The sequence below is a fragment of the Salvia splendens genome, chromosome 18, assembly GCF_004379255.2.
Source record: "Salvia splendens isolate huo1 chromosome 18, SspV2, whole genome shotgun sequence".
NCBI classification, from domain to species: domain Eukaryota; kingdom Viridiplantae; phylum Streptophyta; class Magnoliopsida; order Lamiales; family Lamiaceae; genus Salvia; species Salvia splendens.
This window is the reverse complement of record NC_056049.1, coordinates 21,214,988-21,238,580: the sequence shown is the minus strand read 5'-3', so window position 1 is coordinate 21,238,580 and position 23,593 is coordinate 21,214,988. Positions and strand designations below refer to the sequence as shown.

At 36.3% G+C, this 23,593-nt stretch overlaps 3 protein-coding genes across 4 annotated transcripts; all 3 read right to left on the bottom strand.

The window, feature by feature from the left end:
* Positions 1-11,603: 11,603 nt before the first annotated feature.
* On the bottom strand, positions 11,604-13,235 carry LOC121776190 (glycine-rich protein A3-like). Of its 2 annotated transcripts, none has more exons than XM_042173343.1 (3): positions 13,087-13,235; positions 12,193-12,490; positions 11,604-12,060 (listed from the first exon to the last, which is right to left on the bottom strand). In XM_042173343.1, the coding sequence occupies exons 2-3, from the start codon at positions 12,461-12,463 to the stop codon at positions 11,861-11,863; spliced, it is 471 nt and encodes a 156-aa protein (XP_042029277.1). In that variant the 5' UTR covers positions 12,464-12,490; positions 13,087-13,235; the 3' UTR covers positions 11,604-11,860. The 2 variants fall into 2 exon arrangements, with proteins under 2 accessions (XP_042029277.1, XP_042029278.1); XM_042173344.1 differs by having other exon boundaries at positions 12,193-12,467; positions 13,087-13,223.
* Positions 13,236-14,067: 832 nt separating this feature from the next.
* On the bottom strand, positions 14,068-17,983 carry LOC121777709 (pentatricopeptide repeat-containing protein At1g71490-like). The gene is given in 3 exon segments (XM_042175053.1): positions 14,068-17,097; positions 17,099-17,301; positions 17,876-17,983. Coding segments are annotated over 2 exon segments (2,268 nt in total). The 5' UTR covers positions 17,230-17,301; positions 17,876-17,983; the 3' UTR covers positions 14,068-14,960.
* Positions 17,984-21,120: 3,137 nt separating this feature from the next.
* LOC121775857 (protein TRI1-like) lies at positions 21,121-23,451 on the bottom strand. The gene is made up of 2 exons (XM_042172934.1): positions 23,074-23,451; positions 21,121-21,409 (listed from the first exon to the last, which is right to left on the bottom strand). The coding sequence occupies exons 1-2, from the start codon at positions 23,371-23,373 to the stop codon at positions 21,284-21,286; spliced, it is 426 nt and encodes a 141-aa protein (XP_042028868.1). The 5' UTR covers positions 23,374-23,451; the 3' UTR covers positions 21,121-21,283.
* Positions 23,452-23,593: the final 142 nt, after the last annotated feature.

Sequence of the window (23,593 nt, the reverse complement as noted above, 5' to 3'; positions counted from 1 at the left end):
ACATTATCTGAAATTTTCGGTAGTAAAATTATTTGAAATATTCTAAAACATATTTGAAAGATAAATTTATGGTTCGAATATATTACTAAATCTCATATGTATATTGATTTGAGGATGGACTACGATACAACAAGTACTTATAAATCTAACCTACCGCATAAGAAAAATATATAATCGGTCTTATCGATAAGCCTTTCTTACAAAATGAAATGTTATGAAAAAATGGCGAACGATAGTTCATGATACATAGCAAAAGTACAGACAACAAAATAAGAAAATAAAATCCTAATCAAGAGCCTAAAACACGAGAACAACATTTAAGAGGCGGTGAAAAAACCATGTCTGCAACTATAAATCTAAGGGCATCAGCAGTGGGGCGCCCTAAGGCGCGCCCTATGGCGGGCCACGTAATCAGTTTTATCCTCTTTCCCCCCACCTGCAGTGGGGCGCCCTAAGGCGCGCCACATCATCATTTTATTGTTTTGTTTAATTAATTTAAATGTTTTCAAATAACAAGTAACGAGTAAATAAAAAACATCTAAATAACAAATGGCGACGCATTAATAAAAAAAGTTACACCATTCAACTTACAAAAAAAAAACAACTACGTCGGTGCAATTCCCAACTTCCGACGCAGCTCATCGATTAACGCCCGGAGATATTCGGCTTCGTCGGGGTCGGTACACTTCTTGAGGGCCTTGTGCGTCTGCAATAACGTCCTCGCCATCGACGCTGTTGCCAACGACTCAAACGCGGTGGCCGTCTGGGTCGGGAGCGTTTCCGGGAACGGAGATGGGTTTGCAGCGGTCGAGGATGAGGTCGCGGCCGCCTTCCCCTTGGCCTTCGCAGCCTTGACGCCGGGAGGACACCGGTGTGCCGGAACTCCCTTCATCCACGTACGTCCGATTGAGGTCAACCGGGTGATTGCCGCTGCCGCTGCTCGTGTAATCACCAGCTTCGGTGGTCAACCAGGTGATTGCCGCTGCCATCATCCGCGTCGATCGTCCGCGTAGCCCACAGTGGGTCAGACGATGGCTCGGACGATGGCCTATAGTCCGCGGCCATCGTCCGCGTAGGCCGCAATGGGGCGGACGATGGCGCGGACGATGGGCATCGTCCGCGCTATACTCCGCGCCCTTAGTATAGGGCGAGACGATCGTCCGTGGCCTATGTCACGCACCCGCAATGGGGCGGACGTTGGCGGGCGTGGACGATGCGCGCAATCGGGCGTGCCATCGTCCGCCCCATTGCGGATGGCCTAATACAACAACAAAGCAATTTGAAGAAGCCCAACAAAACAAGATCGAAACCAGAAACAAAAGTCAAGTGCTGGAGTATATATGAATAGCAACAGAGGATATCCACATGTAGTTAAAAAAACATAAATTAAAATAGCAAGAAATAGAAATGTGAAGGTAAAGAAAAAAAACCTCTAAACGTACTGGAGTCAACACACTTTGGTCTATAGGGATATGTTATATGACTATTGTAAATGTGTAAATAAGTATTAACGAATTTAAGATAATCAATCCGATAGTTAACAGAGTTGGCAAAAGTTCCACGTTGACTCATTAATCTAAAAAGGTAGTGCTAATATATTTTAGAGTAAAGGTCAATTTTGGTCTTAAATATATGGCCGATATACGAATTTGGTTCAAAACATTCACTTTTTAAAAAATGGGTCCATAACAAATGAAATTCGTGTCGATCTGATCTTTTTTTACGGTTCCGTCGACGGTCAACTGTTAATTAGTGTTTTGTTGACCGGATTAGCCATTTTTTACTGTAGCTATTCTTTTATTTTTTTAAGAAAATTTCTGAAATATTTGTACAATAGAAAAACCTTAAATGAAAACATGAATCAAAATTAATTTTTTTTATTCTCCCTCTCTTTCATTTCTTCTTCCCCGCACCACCAAGAACCTAATTTTCTTTCTCTGCAACTTGTTCCAAAACCTGTCGGGCTTGTCGGATATGGAGAGGTCGCACTGTTGCAGGAGTTCCGGCGACAGCGACAGCCCATCGACGAGACGAAACTGTCACCGTCAACCTCAATTACCGTTTCCGACGAAGCAATTGAATTTCGATTAATTTTGAATCATGAATGTAAGCCCTTGAATCTATGTTCCATAATTCCGATAATGTTGAAATGCATATTAAGGTTTTGAAACTGGATTTGAAACATCCACATATCATTATGGACTACAATGCCGTCGAAGATGAAGCAGAAAAATAGAACAAAATACCGTCAAACTAGTCCAACAAATTCATTATCAATATCAAATATGTCTTGAACATTTGCAATAATTAGATGACTAATAATCCGAGATTAAGCCTAATCGGATCAAAATTTTGCTAATCGACAGTTGACCGTAAAAAATTAACGGAACCGTTAAAAATGGACCGGATCAACACGAATTTCATTTGTTATGAACCCGTTTTTCAAAAAGTGATATTTTGGACCAAATTCGTACATCGGTCATATGTTTAGGACCAAAATTGTTCTTTATTTTATATTTTATTTGTTCAACAATTGCTGAATGTGGATAAATATATGTAATAAAAAATTTAGGACCAGAATTATGATAAATATATGTAATAAAAATTTTAAAGAAAAAGTAATAGACATTTATTTTAGTTTTAAAATTATTGATAAAATTTCTTGAAGTTACAAGTAATTTTCGCCAAACTTACTCACAAATTGCAATGTTTTAGATTGAGAAGTTTGCAATATTTGATTGCGGTTCACGAGTCGAACTTTTATCGTGCTCCTGTAAGAATTTGAGTGTAGCTCATTTCACTTCAAATCTACTTGGACCTGTGTTTATTAATTTATTTATAAAGTTTGATGCACAGTTCCATAATTCTCGAATTTAGGTCTTATTTCTATAATTTTGCTTGAAATCAAATAAACTTCAATTAATTTTAATGCATGTATGATTTGACCCCCCCCCCAGTTGGAATTCTATCCATTGACTTATAAAAGACTGCATTTATAATTCTCCCATTAAATTCATTTCTCATTGACTTTCAATTTTCAAGATTTTCAATAGTCATAAATATAATAGAGTAAAATGTGTATATAGATATTATAATTCAGAATTACGGTGATGAAATATTTGCAACGGCAATATGCTATTTTACTTGTATACTACTATTCATAGATTACAAATCGATTTTTTCTTAATCTCGACATCCATAATATAGGAGGCTAGGAGCGACATATATATACTATCCATTTTTCTCATTTGTTATTTTTAATTATATATTTATAAATTTTAAATAATTTTATTTGCAAATTGAAGAAAAATATTATGTTTATTAAAATTTAAAAATTGCATAATCAAAAACTTTACATATAAAATAGACTCAATTCTTCCTAGAGACCTTGAATAAACATGCGGCACTTTTCCTTTTAGTTCCTCATCAATATCAAACAAGTGATCTCCTCACAAGAATAAGCCAACTCTAGGGGCTTAGAGCATCCACAACCGTGCTCTTGCCAGCGGCACGGTTGTGGGCCCGGCCCCACTTTTTCTGCCTGCTATCTGGCAAGAGCACAACACCCACAGTTGTGCTATTCCGCAAGGACGAGCACAATTAATTTAAAATTCAATTAAACAATAACATTTCCATAATAATAAAATTCATTAAAAAACCTAAATAAAATTACAAATGACAAATAAAATAAAAACGACATAATTAAAATCCTAAAAATTAAAAATTACACAATTAAAATACTAAAAATTAAAAAAACACTACTCGTTGCCGAATTTCGCCCACATGTGGTTGATTAGGTCTTCTTGTAACTGAATGTGGGTTCGGGTATCGCGCATTGTGTGCCTTGTCTCGATCCTCTGGCCAACCGTCGTATGCTCACCTCGGCGTGGGGGAGACCTCGCTGTTGAGCTTCCGGCTTCATCCTCGTCGTAGAAGCTAGCCGCCCTCGGCCCTTTGTCGGCTATAATCATGTTGTGTAAGATAATACACGTGAACATGATGTCGGCGATATTATTCACGTACCACAGCCGAGCCGGGGCCTTCACTATGTTGAATCGGGCTTGAAGGACCCCGAAGGCTCTTTCGACGTCTTTCCGCGCGGACTCTTGACGCTGCGCAAAAAGAACCCGTCTCGGGTTGTGCGGGTTGTGAAGCGTCTTCACGAACGTCGACCACCTTGGGTAGATACCATCGGCGAGATAGTAACCCATGTGGTATGTATTTCCGTTGATGGTGAAGTCGATCGCCGGTGCTACACCATTCATCACATCATTGAAGAGTGGTGAAGAATAGAGCACGTTCAAGTCGTTGTTGGCTCCGGCAACGCCAAAATATGCATGCCAAATCCATAGGCGGTAGTCGGCGACCGCCTCAAGGATAAGTGTTGGGCCGCCGCCTTTGTGACCGCTTAAGTGTTGCCCCCTCCAAGCATTCGGGCAATTCTTCCACCTCCAATGCATGCAGTCAATGCTGTCAAGCATTCCGGGGAAGCCATGGACTGATTCGTGAAGACGAAGCAACCGTTGGCAATCATCGGTGCTGGGTGCCCGAAGGAATTCATCCCCGAAAGCTGAACGAACGTCCTCGCAAAAATTCTTTAGACAAAGGATTCCAGTGGACTCACAGATATGCAAATACTCGTCGAAGATGTCGGCCGTTTGCCCAGTAGCGAGTTGTCGGATGGCACACGTACACTTCTGCAACGGCGTGATACTTTGCCGGTCGGCTGCATCTGGACCTGTTTGGAAGAATTCAGCACGTGCGGACAATGTGTTGACAATTCGCATGAACAAGAGCTTTGACATGCGAAAACGGCGCCTAAAGTAATCTGCCGGAAACCGCGGCTGGTCGGCAAAGTAGTCGGCAACGAGCCTTTCGTGCGCTCCCTCCCGGTCACGATGGATGTAGCGGCGATTTGATCTAGTTCGTTGAGGAGGAGGAGCGGGGGTATTCGCCGCGACATATATGCTTCATAAGCGGCACGATGTTGTTCGTAGTATTCTTGTTCTTCGCGCTCCGCTTCCGCCATAATATGGGTGAAATCCATTTGAGGTTTTGAGTGAGGGATGAATGTGTTGATAGTTTGTATGAGAATTATGAATGAGAGATGAATGAGAGATGATTTGATGTGATAAATGGATGATGAATGTGTGTATTTATAGATGATTTTGGGGAAAAAAATAAAAAAAATTCAAAAAAATTCAGAAAAAACGGGAAAAAAACGGCCATATTTTTTGGATTTGGAAAATATATTTTTTTAATTTTTATCATTATTTACAATTAAATACCGATTTTTAAGTAAAAAAAAATTGAAGGCAACGGCTATGCCGTTGCCCAATCCCGTGCCGCCACGTCAGCTGCTCGCTGGCGCGGCGGCGGCGGTCCTTCGCCTTGCCAGCGGCGCGGACGGCGGTGGCGACCGTCGCCACCGTTGCGGATGCTCTTAAGCCCCTAATGAACTATTTTTTTAATATTTTCTTCTATAAGTTCTTAAATTTATTCAAATGCTGCAGGCCCGACCGGACCCCAAGTATGGTCCGGCCCCTCCTTTCTACCATGCACCGTGGATGGCCTAAAGTATGCTGAAGTTGGATTTTTCAGCTCAAAATCATTATCATTATTTCGCACCCCAAAATATAATTTTTAGATATGACAGCGTGCTACACTCGTTGCATCCCTTTGCACGTAGAGCGTGTAGCACGCCCCTTCCACCCGTAACCTGTTGTTGATGCCTATCTTGCGCATGCAATGCATCCTTTCCATGTCCATGAAAATATATCCAAATTTGAAAATCGAAATTGAACTTGTAATTTGTAATTGATATAAAAAAACAGCTAGTTTATGAGTATTTTATCTGGATAAGAGATGGATATTGCTATTTGCCTTCCCACTATATTTGTGGCTCCCATCTCAGTGTCAATATTCCACATACGGTCATTTTGTACACAGAAAATATGATAAAAATGAATATACTAGTTATAAATAGGAAAAATAGATGGAATAGATAATGGTAATTAATGAAGGACAAGTGAAGTAGCGGCGCAAAAGGGCCCCACTAGAGCGACTTTGCCGCCAAACCGCACATGCCGCTTTATGACCCAACCAGCGCTTCTTCCAACTCCCAACGCTTTCTACTTCCATACCATGTGAATACGTTTTTCTTTCTTTTTCCATCTTTGTACTAATATTATAAATAATGATATTGACATTAAATAAATTATGATCATATTAGAACGATAACATGTTAGTAGTATTAATTTATCGGATTTATCGGTTAATTACTTATGGATTAGTGAATTGTTTATCTTCCTAGCGAGAAATTTCGTTATTTGGGATCAATTACGCTGACCTTTTTAAATTAGGGGTTAATTTCGCTGACCTTTTAGAATATGGGATCGAGGCGTGCGTATTTTTCAGAATGAGGGATTTCTGATTTTTAATGTTTTTTCTATTCTTTTTTCCTATTATTTATTTCCCATCATTTATAAATGGACTAAACTACCCTTTTCAATTTTTTTACCTAAACTCTAATAAATCAGACGATCATTTAAGAGATTCGTTAATCTTTTGAATATTTTCTCTTTTAATCTTTTCCATATACAATGATATAATAATATTAAAATTTTGATAAATCAACTGTCTTTGTGCGTGAACTATTCGAGTGTCTATTAAATAACAATTTTGTTCATAAAACAATTTATCATCATTATTTTGGATTGAAGAGACTGCGGGGGAAGAGAAGAGTGGAGACGCAGACGGAGACGGCGAACAGCAGAGGCGCCCCGTCGAGGAGGGTGGAGACGGGTCTAAAGTAAGGAAAAGAAGCAGCAAAGGTGATTATGTTGATTTATTAGATTTAGATAAAAATATAATAAGGGTAGTTTAGTCCATTTATAAATGATGGAAAATAGATAATAGGAAAAAAGAATAGAAAAAAGATTAAAAATTAGAAATCCCTTGTTCTGAAAAATACGCACGCATCGATACCATATTATGAAAGGTTAACGAAATTAACCCCTAATTTCGAAAGGTCAGCGTAATTAATCCCAAATAACGAAATTTCTAGCTAAGCTACATGTTCTTTAGTTCATGAACGAATATTATTAGTTTAGTTAATAAAATAAGCAAAAAGCTTTCCCTTTTGTTACTAACACGTGTGCCAATTCTTCTGATATACTATAAAATAATATTATTAGTTCGTGTTTTTAAAATTTTATAATTTAATAGTAATATTCAATGTATGTTAAAAAGATAACATAATTTATTGTGGGATGAAGCGCTCACATGGACACACACACACACACCTTCAACGAGTTTTCACAAGTATTTGTTGCACTTTAAAAAACTCATCAAATATAAGAATTTATTAATGCAATTCAATTCAATTCAATTCAATCCAATTCAATTTTTTTAAAAAACAGCAATCATAGCACACTTTTATAAATTGTCCTAGGTATATGTTCTTGTAACTTTGGAGAATTATTAATTTCCCATACTATAACTGTCTTCCCAAAACTTATTTAATTTAATTTATGTACAAGTTGTTAAGTATTGATATGATTAATACTCTAATTATAAGTATTTCTTACTGTAATTAATACGGCGGAAGCAGCTTCAAAGCATCAATTAATTATCTATGTCGAGGTATTGATAAAATAAACTACTACTAAATACTTATAATGCAACTAATAGGGAACATTACAAGGAAAAGGTATGGTGGAAAAGTGGAATTTAATCAATTACTAATTGTTTGATACATGTAATGGAATTTTTCTCGAATTAGGTGAAGATTTATTTCTGTGAAATGTTTGGTAGATTCATTGCGCGAAATAGTGTATATATATCCCTCGAGATCCGACAAAGTATGAGGGAAATAGTTGCAAACCCATCATTTTGTTCATTGGATTCCATCTTATATTCCAACTTCAATGCGAAAAGAAGATACCTAACCTAATACTATCTAGATTTGAAATCTCAATGTTGACTACAAATTTACATGTGCATGTAAATGAATATCATGTTAAGTCATATCAAAATTTTGATACATCCCTTTGGTATATACAAATATCTATCTTAGATTATGTTAAGATGACAATCCTTCTTAAAGTGATAACGTACCACCAATCTCGTGCTGCCACATGACACGTTATCCAACAATATTAGAGGTGTATCCAGCAATATTCATTTAGTAATCGTTTACAGATTGCATAATAGTAATATGTGGATGGCAGTGTAGATTATTGAGTATTGCAGTATAGACATAAAATGTTTCAGTTGCAGTATATATATAGACATATTGCTTTTTTCATACCGTTATTTTGCATTATACACAATAACACAATACTCAGCACTGTACACTGCAATCCACATAATACTATCATGCAATCTGTAGAAATCCGTCTAAAACGCTTACTATGATATTGCTGGATACACCTCTAATATTGCTGGATGGCTTGCCACGTGGCAGCACGAGGTTGGTGGTACGTTGTCACTCTAACTATGGTAGCACCCTAATACTCCCTATTCTATCTTATCTCATATCTCTATGTGAGTATATATAAAGTGATTGGCTAAATACGCCTAAATAGACGAACTTTCAATTAATTCTGATTCTTCCTAAGAACTTTCATACTATTGTCAATTTTTGACAAATTAATGGCGTTGTGATTTGCTGAAGTGGCAAATTAATGCAATAAAAGTATTATAAATATCCAACTATATTAGTACATTTGTCATTTAAACTATATAGACATTTTTATGTGTCAATGAAATGATATCTTTCCATAGAGCAAAGATCATATCACAAATATCTATATTAGGGCAGTGAGGGTCTTATTAGGATGCTAACTAGCTTAATTTACTAACTTGTCAAACTTTGTAATATGTATACAAAAAATGTTATCTTTTATGTGCAATATTGACAAATTAGGAAAGTGAATAAATTAAGTTAGTTAGCAATTAATGATCCTAAAGCAGGGAAATTGTAATTGAGTTTTGACATTTTTTATATACAAAGTTGACAAGTTAGCAAAGTTAACAAATTAAATTAGTTAGCAATTCATCATATCTCAATCCCAATGTAAGGAAATGTAATTGAGCCCTCAATGAAACAAATTGTCATAACTCATAACAAAGATTTAGGATATGTCTACCTTTTGGAGAAGAAGAGGATGGTAAAGAAATGTGAAAAGGTCGATGGAGACTTCAACCTCCGACCCCCAATTCCATTTCAAGTAAGTTGTATAGTTAGATTGGTATGTGAACTGCTTGTTTTAAATTGGATATCCTAAATATAAATGAGATATTGGTCCCTAAAATTACAAATTTTGGTATAGTTTTAGTATTTTCTACGAACTTTAAAATTGGTCTAAAATATCATATTCTTTGCATTCCGTGTGTCATTTCAACTTACCTAAATAAGCTATATTTGGCAAAAACTTATTTTATATGGCCAACATGAAATATTTATAATATTTTAGAATATTTTTAAGTTTTTAGCAAGTAGGATAAAAAGGCACGTCGAAAGTCATGTGATTTAGTTGTGTCAAATAGGATAAAAAAAATCAATGTACGTTAGTCAAATATGATGATTGATCTGCCATAAAAAATAACAGACGTAAAGTTTGTGATATTTTACGTAAATTTCATGAGAAATAGAGTTGCATAATTTGACCAAAGTTCATATTTGAAGGACAAATATAGAGAAATGTATATTTTGGACAAGCAAGATTGGTTTATTTTTTCCCTTTGAAGCACGCAACAGTATAATCTTCTCTCTCTTAATGTAGACTAGCTAGGAACATAACCAAACACGATGCTTAGTGCTAATCTTGATATATCCTCCCCAAACAGAGGGCAGTGTCTTTAGTGAAATGTTTATGTTTTAGTTCACCATTAATATATGTTTATTTATTTTATATTCCCTCCGTCCCAATAAATATAAAACATATGATTTCAGGCACGATATATTTATATTCATCCCGTCCCAATAAATATGAAACATTTGGTTTCTGGCATGAGATTTTATGCAATATTGTTTTGTAAATTAATGAAGTGAGATAAAAAAAAAGTAGAAATAGTGTTGTTTTCATTTAGAAAACGTTTCATTTATAATGGAACAATAAAAAAAGGAAAACATTTCATTTTTAATAATCAGATGGAGTATAATTTAACGTTGTGTTGGAATTGAAGGTTCAAATAAGTGATTAATTGTAGACTCTTTTATTACTGTTTTTAAGAGAGTGAAAATATTGCCTTGTTGAAATCTGTATTTGGCAGTCCATGAATCTACATGTAGCAACAAACCACCAGTGGCGGAGCCAGAGATTTCATAATGGGGGGTCCAAAATTAAACTTCAAAAAAAATTACATAAATTAAATTATAAGGTTCAAAATGTAAAAGTCAAATGCAATCACCTCATAACATTTGTCTTCTATTCTTCATCTTCTGAAACCGCTGCATAATAGTTTCATTGGTAACTTTAACAAACACATCCTTTTCGATGTAAGGAACTAAGCAATCATTCAATAGTTGGTCTCCCATGCTATTACGTAGAGAAGTCTTGATGATCTTCATTGCTGAAAAGGCTCTTTCTACTGATGCAGTGGCAACTGGTAAGATCAATGACAACTTAACTAATGAATAAACCATTGGAAAAACTTCATGTTTCCTTGTAGAAACCATCTTTTGAGCAAGACCACTGATTCCTGATATTTGTGAAAACTTTTCATCTATGCGCACATCGAAAATAAAGTTCTCAAGTTGACTTTTAAGCTCGGACAAAGCAACTTCAGAAAATTCAGAAGGATAATACCGTGCAAGACGAAGCAGCTTCTCCAAATCAAAATATTTTCTGTATGCAAGACGAAGCAGCTTCTCCAAATTCAGAAGGATAATACCGTGCAAGACGAAGTTCAAAATATTTGATATTTTCTGTATGCAAAACTATTAACACACACATCAAATAAAGAATTGGAGTTATAAAATTCCAACTACAGAACCACCGTAGCCATTGAATTACATAAGCTATCTTCTTTCTCCCCCTTTGAATTATTATTGCAGCCAAACAAAAAAACAACCTATGTAGAAAAATTAATTATATTTGAGTTTTGAATATACCTAGTTCTAGTTTACCAGATTTCAGACTTGGAACGGCAGAATGAATACGCTAAATTCAGACTTGGATTGGAACGGCAGAATGAATACGCTAAATTAAGAGGCACGATTCATATATATTTTGCTGAAACCTATCTCTAATATTATATTTATTATAAATTATCATTATTGTGAAATTACTAAAATACCCCTAAGTTTTTTAAGAATTAGTGGGGGGACCATGGGCCCCCTGGCCCCACCCTCCCTCCCTCCCTCCGCCCCTGCAAACCACTGCTTCATATACCCATCATAGAGAGAGATACTACCCAGCAAAATCCCAGATGTTGAGACATAAATTCCTAATAACCATCTCAGATATGATAGCAAGAATTGAAATATTTAAACAAAATTAGATATGTGGAAGTGCAAGCTTATAATAAGACACTATCTTCTTGAAACCCTTAAGAGTATAATACTTGTGTGCACCATGAAGAGAGAAACCACAATGTGTTCCAATGAAAGCACATTAGTTTGGATGAATATAGCATAGTCAGGAAATCATTCATGTTCAAGTACACAATACTATGTGCAAAACCCAAATCACAGATGTTCAGAAATTTCACCAACAAAATATTCAGTAGCTAACTGCATAACTCTGTACAGAACAATAATGGAAGAAATATGTTTGCGATAAGCAGGGAAATAACACGATGACAGTAGAATTGCCAGCAGCGAAACGAGACAAACAAGGGATGCTTTGTCGCATCACTTCCATCTTTTCATGAATTTGTGCTTCCCATACATGCCATGCTTCCAGCGCTTCCCAAACTTGCCATGCTTCAACTTCCCATGGTGGCCATAGAAACCACCATGAGGCCGGTGCATCCCATGAGCCATGTGGTGAGCACCATAAGCAGCAGCGGCTGCAGCTGCACCTCCGGCAAGGAGTCCTCCCATTCCATGCCCTGCATTCACACATGTCAAATTACACACCATAAAACCATCATTACTTCATTCTAAATCTCTCACACACCAGCAGCATTCGCAGTTTTACTTCTTACTCGTATTTAAATGACAACTCTTGACATAAAAGCTACCTGAATGAGATGCGCCAGGATAACCTGCCGGGGGAGGAGGAGGGTACCCTGCTGGTGGATACCCTCCGTGAGGATATCCATGTGGCGGAGGATACCCATATCCCGACGGTGGATAACCAGCTGGAGGGTAGCCATGGGGAGGATATGGTGCAGAAGGGTAAGCTCCATGGGGAGGATAATGTCCTGCTCCAGCAGCATACGCAGCAAGATTAGATAACAGCCCTTTGTCCTTGTCGTCCGAACCATCATGTTTGTTGTTTCCACCCTCCATCTTTCTTAATTTGAATCAAACACACAACTGAAAAACCAATTAACAACACATCATTCAATGGGAAGGTGTATCCTGAAAAGCTAATCCTCTTATATCGCTCTACTGCTTTTGGGGGTGTGAACACGATACACGAACATCATGCTTAAGATATCAATTATCACGCACAATTACGATGATAAGAAGGCATTTTAAGTGAATAGAATGAAAGATCATCATCCTAAATATGTACAACCAAACAGATTGGTTAACTTTTCAATAATCACGAATTCAGAGAAAGACATTCCAACTAATACTGACCATCAACCTAAACCCTTCCTTTCCTAACAAAGGAAACGTCATAATTTATTGAAAGACACATGATAACTGGAAACTTGCCATGATCAATCAGCAAATACAATAAACCACAGGCGATAAAATATAACAAAAGTTAGACAATCGTTCATAGGCTCACATGAATCAACAAAAACAAAATAAAAAGATTTTCCAGCGCCATTATAATCATAGTATATCAAAACATAAGTAAAAAAACAAGAAATACTATACAAAAATCAGAAACCCTATGAGTAAAGAAATCATAGCAGCATAAATTCATATATGGAACAATAACATAAAGCTTATTTCACCTGATTGGTTTCACCTAGGTTTAGTTTTTGCTTTTTTAATCCTTATCCGTTTTGGGGTTTTGCCTCTTTATAAGGAAGTTGGTTGAACAAAAAATATTACGAGCGATATACACTGATGAAATATACTTTTAATCAACCGTGGATCATATCGTATTAATTTAGTCACGCGTTTTTTTCACTTTATTAGGTAGGCTCTTGTTATCGCATAAGCACAAGTATTAAAACTTGAATATTTATGCATGGCATTTCTATCTTAGTCTCTAAGGTTTAATTATAATAATGGAAAAATGAATTAGTAGTATGTTTGTTTTTGGATTGCATGCTGATTATTACAATTCAACACGTAATATAATTGAAATAGCTCTGATAGATTTTCCTAGTATTGTTACAATCCAACACGTAATATAATAGAAATTGCTGCGATAGATTTTCCTAGTATTTGTTTCACATTGGCTTATAGATTTTCCAATCAAATTCCGTATCGACATTTCGTAATATTATAGAAATTGCCAACGAGATAGATTTCTTTTAGTAAGTCAGAAAATGAAATATAGTACAACGGGGCAAAAAACCCCCAATAAATCGTAAGCACCTAGAGTAAGTGAATTAATTGCTCACCAGTATTATCCAGATCACTTCGTTGGATTAAAAAATCGAAACCATCATTTTTTTGCGTCTAAATTGCGTGGTATCGTTATATGACTTTGTCATGCATTACAGATTTATATTTATCATAAATTATTGTATCCAAATTTGTGAAGATGATAGAGATAATAATAAAAATACGACACAGTTCACAAAAGTATTGATGCAATTTTATCTACATGAAAAGATGTAGGGAAAGAATCTGTAAATGCTACAAGTACGAAACATCCCAAATCAAATCAGCATCAACAAGATATTAATTACCCTATCTCCAAGAGTATTTTTAGCACGGTGGTACATAAGCTTAAAGTTCTAACACTTTAATTTAATTACACGTTTTAATCAATAATGCAACTGTTAATTTATTTATAGCTTTCCCATTGAATAGTTACATATAGATCAACACTGTGTCAACCATCAAACTAAGAATCAAACTAAGAAGGGATATTGCTCTTACAAATCCAAAACTTCTGAGTGAGTTTTCAGGTGTTTCGCTCACTCTCCAATCCCAGGACACATGCGGTACAGGATATCTTTCACAATCTCGAACCACTTGAGGGGGTTCCGGTGGAGCTTCTAAGGATGCATAATCTGCCACAATGGCAATATTTCGCTGCTACCATCTTTCTAACGTTCACAAGGCCCGGCCGAGAAGTCATGGTTATGTATCATAGCAGCAGCACCAATCAGAGTCACAAGATTAAACGCCACACTGTCACTGACAGGCAAGCATGGGAACAGGATGCTGCATTGATATTGCAGAAGATATCTCAAGTGTTTATCATTTCTTTCTTTTTTGCTTTCACATAGATGGCAAAAGATATTTAGACTTATTGCACATATTCAACATGTACTGCCTGCCTACTCATCATATTATAAAGAAGTGTAAACAATAAGCATTGACCTGAATGAACAATATCAATGTGAGAAGAGTGGCTGAAACAAGTAACCCTCATCCACAAACATAAAGCAACCTAGCCTTACTTTGTCTTCTGCTTATACTGAAACCTCCATCCGATTCTTATTGCATCTGCACAGACCAACTAGGTAGGACGACATGCCTAATCATGGAATAAATTTTGCCAGTAAACTTTAAAAATGAAAACAGTACCTCCTCTTGGTGACAATGCTCTCTTGGTGAAAAACAGTAAACAGGCCATTTTGATCAATTCAAAATTTTGATCAATTCAAGGGTACATAAGAAGCAGTTTACTCATATATATACCAATTCAGGAGTAATCATTTCCGTGTATAATTTCCTTGTCTGCTGCAGAAGCTGTGCAAGCTGCATAATCAACATCTTTCATTTGCTTAGTCAGTCCCCTTAACAAAAGGAAAATTTCAGCTGATTGGCTATTAGAAGTGTCGTCCACTAAGAAAGGAGAAACTCCAGCCCCAATATCAACCCAAGCACATCCAGGATCCTTTCTCACCCCCAAGTCCCTCATAAAAGACCTTACTTCGACTAGTTTGCTCCAACAACCAGCAGCAGCATACATGTTGGCAATCAAAACATAGTGCCCTGAATGCTGAGGCTTCAACTCAAGCAACTTCCCAGCTGCCCACTCCCCAATATCTTTATTCCCATGGACCAGACATGCTCCAATAAGTGTAGCCCACAGTTCCGGGGTTGGCTTAAAAGGCATACTTAATAGTATTTCTGTAGCTTTATTTAGTAATCCAGCCCTCCCATAAAGATCAACCATGCAAGAAAAATGCTCCAGTTTAGGAGAGATACCATATACAGTTTGCATCTTCTCAAAAAGTGATTGACCATGATTTACAAGACCAGAATGGCTACAGGCTGACAATACAGAAATCATTGCTACAGCATCCGGTTTTATTTTGGATCTTATCATTTCTTCAAATAGATTGAGAGCAACTTTACCATCTCCTTGTACGCCATATCCACTTATCATTGAAGTGTAGGTAACTGCATCTCTCTCATCAAGCAAATCAAACAGTCTTCTAGCAACTGAAACTTTCCCGGATCTTGCATAAGTATCAATAAGAGAATTCCAAAGTAGCAAGCACCCCCAAAATTCTGCACGCTTTGCAATATAGCAGTGGAGCTCTTTCCCGTGTTTTAGGTTAGCCACACGTGCACAAAGAGGTAAAATGCCTGCAAGTGTAACATAATTAGGTTTGAACTCCATATGAAATAATTCTCTGAACAGAAATGTTGCCTCTTCAGACCGATCCCACTGTGCGAAACCAGATATGATGGAGTTCCAGGATATTATGCTTTTAGCTTCTATTGATCTAAATACAGTGTAAGCATGCGTAAGGTCACCACAGCGAGAATACAAGGTAATCAATGCATTTTTTAAGTTAACATAGTCAATCGAAGAATTTCTAACTGCCAGTCCGTGGATTTCTTTCCCCAGTTTCAAAGAACAGATATGAGAGGAAGCACCTAAGGCAATAATCAGTGCTACGGGATCTAGATAACAGAGAGAAACTCTCATCTGACCAACTAATTCAAGTGCCCCCTTGAAGTTGCCAGTCCTCAAGCAACCTCCAGCAATGGTGTTCCAAGTTATAACATTTGATTGAATGCCAGCTTCTTGCATGCTCTGAAAAAGCATAAAAGCCTCATTCCACATATCCTTAGAGGCATATTCTGAGATCATTGAGTTCCATGAAATTTCATCCTTAATTAGCATTCCGTTGAATATACTCCGAGCAGTTTCCAGATCACCACACTTCCCATACATAGAGATCAGTGCATTCTGCACAAACAAGTCCGTGTTTAAAGAGCTAGCATCAATTGACATATGAACCTCTTTTCCAAAATCAAGATTTGATAGCTCGGCACAAGCCTTGAGAATAGATGGATAAGTGAAATTATCAGGTTTTATTTGCTTCTGACACATTTGTTTATATGCGAGAATAGCTTCCTCAAAATGCCCTCTTTTTACATACGACGAGATAAGGACATTCCATCGTAAAGGATTCTGACTACATGTATTCGCAGCTACAAAATGAGCATCGTCAAGGGAATTGAAAGCCGCATAGTGTGAAACAAGTTTTGGGACCAACACATGATTATGTTGGAGACCCCAAGTAATAACCTGGGCATGAAGCTGCTTCCCTTCTATAAGCAACTTGCGTTCAGTACAAGAAAACAATAGACAGGACAGTGAGTCCTCAACAAAATCACAAGAAGCAGATGCCAAGGCATGATGTTGAATAATTCGAAAAATCCTAAAGGCTTTGGTCAAATGGCCTTGGCTCGCAAAATGTTTCAAGGTTTTGTGTAGGCCTTCCACCATAAAATTATCATTTATCTCACTAAATCCAATGATATTTTCGTGATGCAAGTAAAACTGAGAATTGGTTTTCTTCAGGACGTCCACTGGTTTAATTCTCTCTCCAGTTGAATGGAATGCGTCTTTCAATTTGGTGGAAAGAAATGCCTATTGACAGCTTATGAAATCGAGATGACATACAATGCTTGTGACCCCTCCCATGCACATTTTGGCACAGATAACACATACAACATGCACGACTGCACCAACAGTTTGCCTTCCACCAGGATACCCTTAATAATATTAGCAGCTGTAGAAACTAATTACATGGAAAATAAGGCATCATTAACAATCTAATGTGATATCTAAAAAATCAAAGAAAAAAATTAAACTGGATGCAAAAGGCATCATCAAATCAAGTGGCACTAAGCTGACTTCAACAGCCATATCTAATTACTAACGAAAGCAATTTCCAGAACGCCTGAAAACTGAAAAATTGAAACTTGCAAAAAAGAATGCCCCAATAAAAAAAAACAGCGTAACACTTGATATTCTTCAGCTGAAGAGGGTTTAGCTAGGGAAACTAAAGCCATGCAAATGCCGCATGACCAAATCCGCCACAAACTAAATTAATAAATAAAAAACACATCAACATTGTGTATAATTGTAATGCATTATAGTTGAAGAGAAAAAAATATAATCAAACTTGAATACAGAATTTGGAAATCAACTGCGATATTGTAGGAAGCCAGACTGACAGATTTAATTTCACCTAAAGAAGATAAAACACAACCACTATAATCAAATCATTTTTTCTAGCCACTTCCTTCAACGAATTTGCAAACGACAGGAAATATAGATGTTAAAATTTCAAATTAGGAAAGTATATTAACCTGAACGTAGGTGGTGCCATGGCGGTGGGTGGCTGCCGGCGGAGGTTGCGACAGCGCTTCGACGGGGTGGTAGGTGGGTGGGTAGGGTTTATGATTTCCCAGAAAATAACTGAGAGGTTTTGGTTGAAATACATGGAGTATATTAAAAACGATGATAAAGAAACAGGGGAAATGAGTAATTTCTGAAATTTGAATATTTATAAATTAATTATTCTCTTCAATCTTCCTAGAAAGGGGTAATTATACAAAATGTTTTATTTTTATTTCAATTTTTTTAAAAAAATATTAAGTTTACATATTACATACAAAAATTGTTTTAAGTTAATACATTATTTATATAAAATGTTTTAATGTTATTTCAATTTAATATAAAAAGTATTAAGTTTATATGTTACATAGTACAAAAACTTTACTAAGTGGTTTAAGTTAATACATTCCGTTAAATATTTTAAACATGGTTAGTTAGTTTATAATTTGTCCAACTTATCAGCATAATTATAGAATAATTAGAGATTTAATACAATTAATCAGTCTAAAAAATAACAGTCAGTATCAATTCTTCCAACAATTGATCATGGTTTTAAAAAAATTGTTTCTCAATATTCTCTATTTTTTATAATGTTCTTTATCGTATAAAATAAGTCAATATTTCATCTTTATAAAATGGCTAATTTGAGCTTCAAACAGTTAATAAGTCAATATTTATTTTTTACAAAAAAGATTCAATATTTTTTATTGTATTCTCCATTGTTATATGAGAAAGGGTATAGTATTATTTCAGTCCTAAACATATGACTGATTTACGATTTTGGTCCAAAACATTCACTTTTTGACAATCGAATCCAAAACATACAAAAATGCTATTGAATAGGTCCTTTTTTGACGGTTTCCGTCATTTTGACGGTCAACCGTCATTTAGCTCAATTTTGACCTGATTAGCTGATTTTTAATTACTGTAGCTAATTTATTTATTTTTATTTTATTTTCGGATTTTACATTTTAAATGTTGAATGAAATTCTGAAAATGAGTAATATTAATCTATCTTTCTCCAACACTTCATTTCATTCAAATTTCTTCCCCTCTTTCTTCTCCCCCAAGAGCCCTAATTTTTTCCCTCCATCTCTGCAACAAACAAACACCTTCGAACATGGGGCGTTTGACGTGCAGCCGGGACACCGTCGACAACGACGGCGTTCGTGACTTCGGAGACCTCCGATTTAGCTACGCTTTCTACTATTGTAAGAAGACGGCGGCGCTCCGTATTTTCACCGGCCAACGCAAACCATCGAGGGGGAAGCTTTACTTTGTATGTGAGAGGAAGGAATGCAGTTTCTTCAAGTGGTGCGAGCCAAATCATGAAGTCGAAGCACGTGACTGTTCTTCGTCAACGCCTTCGGTGGTGCCGATTTTGGGGATTTGGCATTGAATTTAACCGAAATTAAGGATAAAATTCAGAAATTAGTGAATGTTTTGAGCTTTGGTGTTTGTTTTGTTGTTGTTGCAACACTTTTTTGTATGTTCAAGTAATTTGATGGAGTGTTTGAAAACTCTAATTTTTTGTTCCTATTTGAATTTTGAAGTGAATCCTTCTTAAAAAAATTGGTAGAAATCAAATTTTGATTCAATAATTGGACAAGCTTAAAGTACAAACTAAGTCCTTCATATAAATTATTTACTTTCATTTGGTCCTGAACATTTAACCACACCCATTGCAGATTTACAAGCTAAAAATTGAATATTTAGCAAAATATTGAACATAATATTAACCAACTAATAATCTCATATTAAGTCTAATTGTGTCAAAATTGGGCTAATTGACGGTTGACTGTAAAAAATGACGCAAACCGTCGAAAATGACCTATTCAATAGCATTTTCGTATGTTTTGGATTCGATTTTCAAAAAGTAAATGTTTTGGACCAAAATTGTAAATCGGTCATATGTTTAGGACCAAAATAGTACTATACTCTATGAGAAAGCTTAGACAATAAAATGCAATTTGTTAATTTGATGGTGAAGAGTGGTAGATTTTTTCCCTGTATTTTTCATTTTTGTGAGTAATAAAAATAATTGTTTGATATAATTAATGGAATGTTTTAATTTAAAACTTTTGTACAAATCTGAAACATTGGTGAAACTTTTTGTATGTATGATATAATTAGAAGTAACGGTGTTAGTGGGGACTTGACGTGACGTATTATTTTGGAACACTTACTAAACTTTTTGTATGTAATATGTAAACTTAATATTTTTTGTACTAAATTGAAACAAAGGTAAAACATTTTGCATGAACATGTAATTACCCCTCATGGAGTAGTTCAATGTATTAACTTAGGGGTGTTCGGTTTGCAAGATTGTATCCCGAGATTAAATATGTAGTGTGTTTGGTTGATATGGATCCCTATAGATTGTGATCCATTAACCCAAGAATTATACCATTTGATAATGTTTGATCTAATAAATTTTGTGGAATGGTTTTCAATTTCCCAAGTAATCAAAGATAAAAATCCAACAATATCCATTGAATAAGAAGGAAGATCAACAAAAGATAAGGTGGAATAAGAGATAAATTGTCATTGATGTAATAAGCTAAAGCACTTATATTATACTAACAAGCATCCATGGCTAAGCCGTCAAGAATCCACAGTCATCGAAGTATACCTCTACTTGACTCATGTTTCACTAAGAATTGATGGATTCATAATAATTGATGGATTCAAGCAACCTATAACTAGGAATCGGATAAGAAACCCTCAAAGAGAAGCAAATCTCTCAAGCATCTAATTTCAATCAAAGTCTAATTGGAAAATGAGAAAAATTACTATTTATAGCAAAGGCCCAAAATTCCAAAAGGAGTCCACAAAATCTATCTCTACAACGATACCCGGTTGGGTCAATTATGAAGGGGAAAAACCACCCGGCCGGGTGCCAATTTCAGACCCCTCTCTATTTCTTTCAGACCCGGCAATCCAGTTCTAGATTTCTTGTTATTGAATTTAAACGAATTTATTCGCATTGATCTGGTAAACATCATTGTCTCAGGTTGGTTCACCAGGGCTCACTTTCTCCGGCTAAAACAAATTGAAAAAGGTTACTATTATCTCTTTATAAGCATACATAAATCACTAGTCAAGACTCGAGATTCATGACTGTCAGATAATCAAGGTCTGTGTGTGTCTTGTGTGTTTGTGTATGTGAGTGAGCGTGTGTGTGTGTGTGTGTGAGAGAGAGAGAGAGAGAGAGGGAGACAGAGAGCAGGAAAATTTCATAACTGGATTAAATCATCCTACTTTTTTACAATGTCAAGCTAGAAACATAACTTAGAAGTCTCTACAAAAAAAAACAAATGTTAAGTAAGAACTTGGAAGCAACTTCTTCCAGAGGTTTGGACAATGAACCCCAGTAGCATTCAAGCCGACTTCACAAAATGGGAGGAAAGCAGCTTAGCGATCTCAAGAAACCCCACCTTATCCTTTCCTTCAAACAGCTTCTTGAGTGTGTCATCGCAAAAGATCTCCCTCCTATCTACCGGATTCTGCACAAAAAATGTCAAAGCATGAGTAAATCACTAAACAACATACTATACACAAACAAGCATGACAAGCCCAACTTACAAAAAATAAAGTTCATCATAATTCAATACTATTAACCAGTGAAATGCCAGCAGTGGGAATTTGAACCAAGTATTTAAATGATGAGTTTCACAGCCTAGATGAAGAACCAATCATCCAAATGAAGCACAAGCAATAATGCACTTCCACAGAGAATCACATCTTGTCAAAAGGCTGAAACGATAAGCCAAGTTAGGATTGTTTCTTTACAAGAGTGTTGATGCATTAAAAAGCTCAAATGAAGGGTCCAGTATTCATTGTTGCTGCTGCAAGTAGCATATTGGCACACGCCACACAGCACACAGCACACATCAGAGGGAGCAGGTAACCCCAACACTAAATGGACAAATGCATCCTTATTAAAGTACTGGAGCTACAAATCAACAAAATCAAATAATTTAAAATGATTAAGGTCAAATGTCAAAAAAAAAGAAAAAAACATCTAACGAGGCTTTCTCATCCCATACTGGATAAACATCTAAGCTTAGGTTTATACAAATACTAGTACTACTAAATAAGAGAAATGTCTTCAAAGAAACAGTGTTATATTTGAAGCTGTTACAGATGCAACTTTGCATGTCTTTAGCTTGAATAAAATAAAGTACTATGAGCTAATGGGAAATACAAATTCAGTTTATTTAGGTCATATGAGCTAATATGAAACACAATTATGCAAATAGGAAACAAAATTGTAGTTTCTTCTGGTCGTAATGAGATAATACATATGTTGTCTCAAGAAACAGCAACCATGTAGTTCTTGTTGAATCAAGGATGGCGTCTTAGAACCAGAAATTATTGATATTAACCAATAAAATATTCCCGGTCATTTTCTTAAATATTAGGAGCAACAAGATCACATTATCAAATTTTGTTTGTTGGGAGGGGCAGCGCTAACACTTGTAACAAAATTCATTCACACAAATGACATTTGACAGACAAAAGGAAATTAAGATCATACAGGGTTTGCCAATCTAATGAGTAAAGAAAACTGTCCTCTGATGTAGTATTCAGTATTCACACACTAAATCACCTGAAACCACACATGAGAATTAAATTGACAAGAACATACAAGTCAAAACATGCTGAATGCTGACATAAGCTATGTCTCAAGTAACATACTCCAATTTAAAATTTCACAATAACACAAAGTAAAAGAAATTGTCTTTGGCGAATTCACCAAGGGCTATAGTCATAGTGATCCTACTATTCAACGACTTCGACCATTTCCGAGCACCTCATAGTAAATTCAGGGAACAGTGTGCCTCAAGTTTGATGATAGAGACAAAGACAATAATCTTAGGTTAACTAGAAACCAGGTAACATTATCAAACAAACATCACATGCAATAAGCAAATGTTCAAAATATATTAAACCACAACAAACATTAACAGTCCAATCAATCCGATAATACAATTTCAGTGTTAAGAGTCCTTGCATCAACACAAACCCAAACGCACAAACACAGAGTAGAAGCACATGGCATGGACAATAGTAGTAGCACATCTTCGAATTCACACCCATTTCTCACACAGAAGATACAAATTAAAGACAGAAATATAATGTAGATTGAAAAATCCTGCAACAATACCTGAAGATTGTTTGCCTTGATATACGCCCAAACTTTCTTCACAGCCTCCACCCTAGAAATTTCAGTCTCACCCACAAAATCCTGGAGGGCCAACGATATCGGCTTCGCCTTCATTATCCCAGACGGCTGGGTTGGCTTCTTTTGCTTAGCTGGCTTTGGTGCTTTGGGAGCGGCGGCTGCGGCGGCGAGAGCTCTTTTGCTAGGGGGAGCTGCGGCCTTGGGAGCAGCAGACGCCGCGGCGGATCTCGCTGCGGCGAACAAAGCCCTAGAACCCCGGAGCAATCCATAGGCAGTCGACATTGCTGCTCTAGGGTTTGGATGCTGAGAGGTTGAGTTGAAAATGAAATTTACAGTGATGAGAGAAGAGTGCAGGTGCGATCTTTTCTCCCTCAGTTTTATTTTTGAATATTTTATTAATAAATTACTTTTGCCGCTCTGGTTGAAAGCCCAAAACTAATCGGGCTCAACGGCCCAAAACTAAGCCCAAACCGTACAAAAATCCCAATTTAAAATACGTAGA

Bases quoted from the DNA above. Each gene is read 5' to 3' on its own strand.
- LOC121776190 (XM_042173343.1), bottom strand. From the start codon at position 12,463: ATGGAGGGTGGAAACAACAAACATGATGGTTCGGACGACAAGGACAAA. The intron at 12,061-12,192 runs GTAGCTTTTATG...GTGTGAATGCAG, and splicing joins TCCTGGCGCATCTCATTCAG to GGCATGGAATGGGAGGACTC.
- LOC121775857 (XM_042172934.1), bottom strand. From the start codon at position 23,373: ATGTCGACTGCCTATGGATTGCTCCGGGGTTCTAGGGCTTTGTTCGCC. The intron at 21,410-23,073 runs GTATTGTTGCAG...TTTTTTGTGCAG, and splicing joins TCAAGGCAAACAATCTTCAG to AATCCGGTAGATAGGAGGGA.